The sequence below is a fragment of the Hibiscus syriacus genome, unplaced genomic scaffold (genome assembly GCF_006381635.1).
Source record: "Hibiscus syriacus cultivar Baekdansim isolate YM2019G1 unplaced genomic scaffold, ASM638163v2 tig00117022_pilon, whole genome shotgun sequence".
Classification (NCBI taxonomy): Eukaryota; Viridiplantae; Streptophyta; class Magnoliopsida; order Malvales; family Malvaceae; genus Hibiscus; species Hibiscus syriacus.
In genome coordinates this window covers 274857-285064 of record NW_024063528.1, presented here as the reverse complement: position 1 = coordinate 285064, position 10208 = coordinate 274857, and the positions used below count along the sequence as shown (strand labels likewise).

General features: G+C 33.9%; 1 protein-coding gene across 1 annotated transcript; it reads right to left on the bottom strand.

Moving 5' to 3' along the window:
- Window positions 1-6028: 6028 nt before the first annotated feature.
- LOC120195982 (two-pore potassium channel 3-like) lies at window positions 6029-8362 on the bottom strand. Its single transcript, XM_039197905.1, has 2 exons — window positions 7323-8362; window positions 6029-6292 (listed from the first exon to the last, which is right to left on the bottom strand). Exons 1-2 carry the CDS (start codon window positions 8360-8362, stop codon window positions 6142-6144), a joined length of 1191 nt encoding a protein of 396 aa, XP_039053836.1. The 3' UTR covers window positions 6029-6141.
- Between the last annotated feature and the right edge of the window lie 1846 nt (window positions 8363-10208).

Here is a 10208-nt window from a genome sequence, read left to right as displayed (position 1 = left end):
AAAAAATAATTCTTATTTACACTTGACATCACATTGATACATCAATTAGCCGCAGACAGTACATCAAAATGCTCCTAACAATAGGGAGCTTACATCCAAATACATCAATTTCACGCAGCTCACTTGAAGGATTAACCTGCATAAATGTTATGGCCATGAGATTTTCTACAGATCTAAAACCAACAAATATGAGCTAAAATTATTGAATTCTAGGTACTTAACCAAACATTTTCAAACCAACAAAGAGTATATATGTTAACAACACTTGCTCAAACTTACTAATAACAAATGGTTGTTTATGCACACTTTCAGCACGCGGATGCAGGTAGGCAATGTCTCGTATATATCTCTCAAGCCATAAAATGCCGAAACCACAACCCTACTACACCTCTATCTCTATCTGTGGGAGGTAGAAACTGTTTACCTCTTGTCGTTATACGTTCCAAGCACATGCATACAAGAGGACCACAATCCCCTCTGGCTCCCGCCGTTTGTTATGGCGCTGTCTCGTCTCTCATCATTGTAACTTTTAACTTATTTGGCTTCTTGTTTCTTGAATTAGTCCAATAATCAATCGTATCCAAGTATTTAGCCAAATGATCGCTCCATCCCCTACAAATAATATCTTTCAAATCAGACAATTGTATATAATTCAACATGCTGTCATATACTATTGTCTTAAGGGATGGGAGTTGAAGCTCGACGAGAAGCCAATGACGACGTTCCATAACAGGGATAAATACATGTAATCATAAATAATAATTCAATTACGCACATTAAATAAAATTTATGAACACCTTTAAATATGCAAAAAATACTAACCTTATCAACCTCCCACCACGCAGGATAAAGGATAGCTTTTCCATTACCCAACGCATGTGAAGCGTCTCTCTGATCCTTCAAGTGAGCTGCGTGAAAAGACGAAGGCATAATAGTTCATCGCGTCTTTTTTATTTTCTTCAATTTCCTTATAATCAGAAGACGTGACACCCATGCATCAATATGTTGTTTTATAAAAAAATACATATATTAGTGAATTTAATAAATTTTTTAAAAAAAAATAATCAAAATGCAATATAAGAAGAATATAAGACTTACCCCCCATTCGAAATAGTCATTCTCTTCAACCCCTAATAAAACACCCCACCAAGACCACTCAAGAAACAAATGCATATTATCATCGATTTTGCATATGTCAGTGTAGCACCCCTGGCTCTGCTCATGTAGATAAAAGTCAACTGCGGTCTTAGCCCAAAGGGTATTATCCATAATTGTATTCGGTAGTGTTCTCCTCTCGTGCTGAGGAATGGTACTGGCCGGTAACTGATACGAAAGCTAACTCTGATCCATCAAACCGGGTATGAGAGAGGGTTTATCAATATATCGACATAGTATGCCATGTGAATCGGGCACTTGAACGGTGGGAAGGGCCTCTTGAACGATAGGAGGGGCCTCTTGAATGATGACATGTGAATCGAGCTTCTTCTTACGCAGTCTTGGAACTATTGGGGTGAAAGGAGATGTAATGTCACGTTCATGACGTCTAATGCGTGAACCCCGTCGTGCAAGAAAAACCTGACGTAAAGCATCTACCTTATCGGGCCGTTAAAAATATATTAATACATAAATCAGTAAATAAATAAATAAATATTATCGAAAAAATATTATTTGCATTTTTAGTATACTATTAAACAAACTTACCTCATTGCGTAGAGTATGAACCTCATTCTATAATGATGAAACAATCTCACGTAGAGCGGCTACCTCATCACGTAAAGTAGATACCTCACCACGTAAAGCACCATCGTCATCGCGTAAAATAGCTACCTCACCACGTAAAGACCGTACCTCATCACGCCATCCACCATTGTCGTCACGTAAAATACCGACCTCATCACGCAAAGCACTAACCTCATCACGTAACTCCCCTAACTCATCCCGTGAAGGTGGAGAACGGGGAGATAAATGTCATGGCATCTTTGTCGGTCGCCTATCATAAGGTGATGATAGAGAAGAGGCTCGATCAGGTGATGGCTCTCGGTGTCGAGCTGTAGAATCGGCTCGATCAGGTGATGGCTCTCGAAGTGGGGGTGCTCATCATCCGTCCCATCAAAAAAACCCTTACTAGCTTGCCACCAATCAGTGGCAAGCTCAGCCTCTATGGGTGTCAGCCTCTGTAATGGATAGTTTGTCTCCTAACAATATAAAAGCTCAAACAAAGTCAAACGTCTACTAGTAATAACTTGTTTATATATGGTAGTATTTGTGTTAACTTACATCATTCATCGTCGTATATGGTAGTAAATCTTCCCAATCCAACAGTCGGATCCTCCTCCAGGTAATATCCCTAGGAATATCATTTGAATTTTTGATGGCATATGTTCGTATGCTGGGAAAAGCCTCAAATATCCAAATCTACAAACAATATAATACACAAACATTAATTTTAGTAATTGTTAAATAATTAATTATAATTTTGGAAACATTATATAGAAATTCTTACCTTAAAGGTCCAAATAAAGCCTACCAAAGTGTATTTGGAACCATGGCCACGCAAACTACAACGGTCCTCAAAGGCAGACGACAACTTTTTCCAGGTAGCTTTCCATAGATATGAACCCCACGGAAACACGTTTCATGCATTTAGGTCCTCTACTAATAATATTAAATCCTCATAAATAGGTTGGCTGCCCTCTTTGCCTAAAAAGTCGGCATTCAAAAGTAATAAAAGGCATACTCGGACAACATCAAGGTCATCCATCCGAGTAAACCCATCTTTAAGAAGTAATCTTTTCAAATCGTCGACGTGTAAACTGGGTTTCGCCTTTTCCAGCTCAGGAAAAACCCGAAATAACCATGATGGGCGGGCGATATGACTAGTGTATCGACCTACTTCATCGTGTCGTCCGAAACGTAGACAAGTGATTAAGTAAAACTCCTCCCGCCCAAAACAAGTATACGCCGGTGGAAAATGAAATCATATCTTTTCATCACCACGTTGTATCCTCTTGGGTAGATCGTTAGTCATGGTCTGAAGAAAAAAATGGGTCAACATAACATCTCCACCTGGATATTGTACTTTCAGCCATGACCCAAAACAAGTATTCTCAAACAAATATCTTTGTACAGGTATAAGTGTCGAAACAATTGTAGTGGCTAGGCTTAATTTATTCCTTAAAGTCAATGAAGCCGAAAAAAATCCTAACAAAAACAATAATCATATCAAGTTAGATATACAAAAAACTACAAATTATACACTATAAACAGACATGATATTAAACATGGACAATATAGCCAAATATGTTTCAAACTAGCACGGTATTCACCCAAGTCATTATTCTATCATAGTTCACAAAATGCATCAGATAACATTCCAGAAGTAAACACTTATATAAATATTTAAAAGGACAGCATATATGTTTAGTGTAGGTTCAAGGACAACATAAAGAGTAATAGTTTATTCTTGAAACTTAAATTCACAAAACACTGTGAAGTTAGTATTTGTCTTTGTTTTTTTGTTGAAGTAATGTAATTCATTCAAGTTTCAATTTGCAGAAGAAAAGTAGATTTTGAAACTTAAATTCGCAACATGAAAATGAAATTTGCAACACGAAAATAAAATTTGCAACGCGAAACTAAAATCGTGTTGCTATTTTCATTTTCGTGTTGCGAATTTCATTTTCGTGTTGCAAATTTAAGTTTCAAAAACTATTATTCTACAAATTGAAACTTGAATGAAATGCATTACTTCAACCAAAATACTAACTTCACAGGGTTAAAAACTAAACAGTTTAGCAGTATTGGCAGCAACCAAATGAGTTTACTAAGCAATTTAAGTGAAATGATTAATCTATATATTGAAATTACCAATAAATTTATCATCAATTTAAATATGAAAAATCTAATAATAATACAAAAATTTTAAAATAAAAATAATTAAAAAAATTAACCGTCGGTGGTTGATTTTCCATTTGTGGCCGTGAATGGTTGTGGCAGGATGGCTCTGAGAGATGGAGATAGAGGGGAGTCGCCGGATATGGGGACGGATGTCGCCAGAGAGAGTGAGAAATGAAAATGTGACTAAGTTGTGATTTAGAGTTTTAGGTTATGAGTTGCAATTATATTGTTTATATTTGTGTTGCGAAATTAATATTGTGTTTCGAATTCGAAAATAAAATTCACGTTGCGAAAATAAACACGCTTTTCGAATTTGACTTCTGTGTTGCGAATTTGACTTCTGTGTTGTGAATTACATGTTCGCTCTGCGAATTTGGAAAATCGCGTTACGAATTTAGAGTTTTAGGTTATGAGTTGCAATTATATTGTTTACATTTGTGTTGCGAAATTAACATTGTGTTTTGAATTCGAAAATAAAATTCGCATTGTGAAAATAAACGTGCTTTTCGAATTTGACTTCTGTGTTGCGAATTTGACTTCTGTGTTATGAATTACATATTCGCGTTGCGAATTTGGAAAATCGCGTTGCGGAAAAGAAATTCTAGTTGCGAATTTCAAAACTGAGTTACGAATCTAGGAAATTCGCGTTGCGAAATTGGAGTTCGCGTTGCAAAATTGGAGATTACGTTGCGAATTTGTTGGTCATTTTCGTAAATCCAAAAAAATTGGTTAAAATCGTATATTATAATACATTTTCGATCACTGAAGTTATTTTCTCCTATATATTCTAATAACTGATATAAAAACTATTGTGAACAACAATTATATTCATTGATTTCCCCTTATTATCAATCAACTGATTATTTTAAGAGCGCATAAGGACAATGACACATGCTAGTCTACTTGCCGAGTTTTCTTTTAATATTGTAAACAAATAATTCATTTGCCATTATTAGTATACCTAATTATATATGTGAATGGATGAACATCCTCATCAATAATATTTTATCATATTTGATCTTAATTAATAAATTAAGTATTGATAATTAAATAAAAACAATTTACATTTTTTTATAATCATAAAAAAGTAATATAATTATATTTATTATATATATATATAAATTTTAAAATAAATTATGTTTCTATCGTCACGAAGAATAATATTTTGTTTACTCGTATATTTATGGTCGATTAGCAAATTCATGGGGCTGGCATGGGCCCTATTAACTATTCGTACAACTGTACTTATGGCCCCTTTAACAAGTTTTTGGTTTCACTTAATCCTTAATAACCCCTTAATTAAATAAAAAATATATATGTTTTTAAACCTCTCAAGAACTAATAATTAATTTAAGACAATCAAACACAAATTTTTTAATTTTGGTCCCCAAAACATTTTATTTTTATCTCGATCCCAAAACAATTAAATTGTTAGAATATTAATTATGAAAGATAGTAAAATTATTTAAATTCTATATCGATGTAAGTGAATCTCTTTATTGATAGATATATAAATAGATGAAATAATCGGTTCAAGTACAACTTTTTTATTTTATATGTTTTTAGGATCGTTGGATTAGTAAAAATAGATACACACTCTATCACCAAAACATTTATCTCTAATGTTTTAATACTATTTTGAATTTTCTTTTTAACTAAGATTGCATCAAATAATAATAATAGGTATAAAGTTTTATGGTCTAATGATAAAATTGAATAAGATGTGGTAAGAGAAACTAAATAATCCAAATTCGATATAATTGTCGGATATAAATTTTTCCATATATTTAGAAAATCGTATATCTTCTTATCATATCCGAATATATATATATAGCATACAAATATCAAATACAAATAGTTGAAGAAGGCTAAAAATCCCAATGTGCTTATATACATAATATATACTACCAATATGTTTGTATATGGTACCAGTAGGAAGACTTGTCCATTCCATTTCTTTAAGGCAACCCACATGAGTCAAGTTGCTGAACAATGCATTGGCCTGTTTCAACCCTAAACAAAGAAAAAGAAGTCATTAAATCAGAACAGCAGACGATTCATCGGCACGGATGCACGAAAACTCGAACCGGAGATGAATAAATGTTCGTATAAACACCGATGCTTGCCTTGAATTCGAACTATGAACCGGCTCGACTTCAATGGTTCAATGCCATCCATGACTCTTCCTATTGCAACTTCATTTGTATTGTAATGAAGATTTTTAAAGCTAGGATAGCTTGCATACTAACGATGATGACTGTTCTTAAGATCTTCAAGGCTTATCCTTCCGCACTTGCCGGAATCAAGCCTGTCGAATTTTTCGGAGATCTGCATAATGTCTTTGTCTGATACCTTCCCTAATTCCTTGAGCTTGTATACGAGAAACTCGGATTTGCTGCATAATTAAACCGATATTAAACTCGATAACGGATTAACAGTGAAGATGAACATGGAATTTGAGATTAAGTTAGGAACTTCAACCCTTGGTACATTATCATACACTTCGGCACTAAAAGTGTCATGAAGCAGCAAACCATAAGTACTTATGATGCGAAATAAATCAGGCTTCGTATCCGTTGAGCGTCGAGAAAGATAATCTGTTTGATCGAGAGATAGTACTATGGAGAACAGAAGCCGAGACTGCATCAATGTATCTTGAAGTCCCTCATTTATAAGATAAAAACACAATTTTGTAATCTGTTATAGGCCTCAGAAAAATACCATCCGGTATATCATTATACTGTTTTGAACATGCCAAGGGTAATCAAAAGTGATGATGCCTTGGGGAAGATCATACTGTGGAGAGCAGATGCCGAAACCATCAATGTATCTCAAAGGCCCTCATTTATAAGATAAAAACACAGTTTAGTAATATGTTCTAGGCCTCAGAAAGGTACCATTCTGGACATCTTTGTACTGTGTTAGAACATATCAAGGAAAGGGTAGTAAAAAATGAAGATGGTTATCGTAATTCGATCAAGAAGATTGTATTATGGAGAGAAGATGCCGAAACCATATCAATGTATCTCAAAGGCCCTCATTTATAAGATAAAAACACAGTTTCGAAATCTGTTCTAATTCTAGGCCTCAGAGGTACTATTCCAGACATTATTGTACTGAGGTTGAACATATCAAGGAAAGGGTAATCAAAGTTGAAGATGGTTATCGTTTTTTGATCGAGAAGATCATACTATGGAGAGCAGATGTCGGAACAGTATTTCCCTCACACTCGCCAAGCTTCAGTATCGGTTCCAATACACAAAAATGTCTGCTAATGAACTAAAAAGACAGCAAGTTGTTGGGGAAAAGGCATAAATTACGATGATAAGTGTCTGGATCCATACATGAATGTCATACGACTACTCGAAACTTAAGAAGGAGATGCACAATTAGATCATTAACTGAAATTCATAATGACAGCATACCTTACAAAACCGTTATTGTCGATATCAGCAGCAAGGAACTGCGAGATAGTCATGTCCTGCCCAAGAATCCACTTGGCCATCCTCCTTTGCCTCTTAGCAACTCTAGCCTCGGCCAAATAAAGAAATGCTCGAGCAACGGCCACAGTCGAAACGAGCAACCAAATGGAAGCGAAAATCCGACCAGGCAACGTCTTGAACGCCCTATCACCATACCCCACTGTTGTTACCGACATAACTGAAAGGTAAAATGAATCCAACCATCCAAGCCTCTCAACAAAATGCATAACACCAAGACCAATTCCAATGCAAAGAACAACAACGCCTAATGCCAATCCAACCTTCAACCTTATCCTCATTCTCCCCTTTTTAACATCAATTATATAAGACGTAGCTAAATCCCTTCTATTTCCATCATGTTGAACAGCTTTCAACATGTATTCCTCTTGCAAATCAAGCACATAACCAACCATCCCGCTGAGCAAAATGTCGATGAATCCGAAACCGACCAACACGAACAAGATCGAGAACAGCTTTGTTGCCGTGCTATTAGGGGTAATGTCACCAAAACCGATCGTGCACATAGTGACGATGCAAAAGTACATAGCATCAACAACAGAATGTGTCTTGGGACCCAAGAAATCATGTCGATTGAACCAATATATAACTACGCCCAACGACAAGTACAATACTAAAAGGATAAAAGCTTGTCTTACAATCGATTCGGAGCCGAACTTTGGCGTCGGGATCGAAGAGTTGTTATTGATGGCATCCATTAGAACAGCCATTGCCGGTGCTGTTTTGCACCTGTGGAGATTGATTCTCCCCCAAGCGATGTTCGGGTCCGGTGCCATTGGTGAATTCGGTTGGTTTTGAAGTAAAAAAGATTCGTGGAGGGTTGGGATGTTTTCCGACGACGATGAGCATTGTCTCTGTATGTTGAGCGACGACGATAATGATTCGGCGAGCGAAGGGAAATGGAGTTTCGAAGGCGGCATTCGTTTTCTGGGATTTGGATAAGGTAAAAATGGATCATTTTCCATATGACAAAAGACGATCAACTGTGAAAAATTAAAGAAAACTAGAAGATTCACAGACAAAAACGAAGAACACAAGAAATTTAAAAAGGAAAAACAACAAATTTGACTCCGCACCAGAGGATCGAGACGATTTCTTGTTTTGGAACAGTTTTAATATAGTAAAAAGGCCATGAACTTTGGATACGTAAGCTTCTAACGAAAAAAGAACAATAAGAAAGGTCCAATAGGTCCCACTCTGGCCCACACAAAGCCTTAGTATTTTTAAAATAATAATTAAATTATCAAATTTTTTTATATTTTAAAATTTTATTGATTATTAATTTAATTGATTTAAAAAAAATAAAACATTTATGTATATAGACATAAAGTCTATATATTTTAGTTATTGAGGGGTTATATATATATTAAAGTATCAATTTCTTGACTCGTTTATATTCTCATCAATTATTTACCCTCAAAACACATTCTTTAAAATATAATGTTGTAAATATATTTTATAATTTTAAATTGTATTTGATATATTAAATAATATTATAATATGAAAATAATATATATATATATTATGGTTAGAGAAAGTCGAAAAAATAGAATCAACCTTTACCATAACACTATAAATAATTATAATAAATTTTGTATAGAAACTCGAATAACTCGACTTAAATTTTTTAAACTCGACTCGAATCGAAAAAATTTCAAATTAAGTTTGCGTTATAAAATACGACTCGTCAACTCAAATAACTCAGATTTTTTTACTCAATCGAATGCTCAACCCTAGAAATGAGAGTCTATCATTTCAAACATATTAAATCATAATTTAATTGATTAAATGAGTTAATTGCATCACATGTCCTCGAAGTATAACCTTCATTTTAAATTGGTCTTTAAATTTTTGAATCTTCCAATTTCATCCTCAAACAATGACTCTCATTTTAAATTAGTCCTTAAACTTTTGAATATTCTAATTTCATCCCTAAACTATGACCATCTTTCTTAATTGGTCCCCCAAACTTTTTGAACATTTCAATTTCATTCAAAATTATATGTATATACTAATCACATCCCTTTTCAATAAAATCGTTAGGCCAAGGTATATTATTATATATTTAAAAAACAAAATTTAGATTAAACTATGGTTGAAACTAATTACATATTTGGATGAATTTGGGGATGATATTGGAATATTCAAAAGTTTGGGGATTAATTTAGAAAGAGGTTCATAGTTTAGGGATGAAATTATAACACTCAAAATTTTAAGGACTAATTTAAGATGAGAGTCATAGTTTGGGGATAAAATTGGAATATTCAAAAGTTTAAAGACTAATTTAAAATAAGGGTTAAAATTTGGGGACACATGATACAATTAACTCTGATTAAATTTAAGGGTTAACTACATGATTGATCACTTATGTTTGCATTTTCTCATCATTTCCTTACTAATTTCAAAAAAATAATATATGGTCACTTTCGTTTTTATTTAATTAAGTTGTGTCACTTTCGTTTTTATTTAATTAAGATGTGATCACCACAAGTTAACTGTCGTTAATAACTAACAGATTAGGTGACATGGTATTTTGCCACGTGCCACATGCCACGAGTCACCCTCATGTTGAAAGAAAACAAAACAAAGCAAATTTAGGCGAAAAGGATTCGAACTAACTCTCTTGAGAAACCAAATATGTACTCAACCATTGAGCTAAGACCAATACTTAAATTAAAATAGACAATATGATGTATATATTTTGTATCTTAGTGTATGCATACTTAACTTACATTCGTAATATTTTATATATATTAACTTTAAGAAACATTTTTTATATTAACTTCTTAAATATATTTTATTTCTAATTTA

What these genes read in the sequence shown, in the direction of transcription:
- LOC120195982 (XM_039197905.1), bottom strand. Translation starts at nt 8,362, where the DNA reads ATGGAAAATGATCCATTTTTACCTTATCCAAATCCCAGAAAACGAATG. An exon ending in GACAATAACGGTTTTGTAAG is followed by an intron (nt 6,293 to 7,322) that starts GTATGCTGTCAT and finishes TTAATTATGCAG; the next exon opens with CAAATCCGAGTTTCTCGTAT.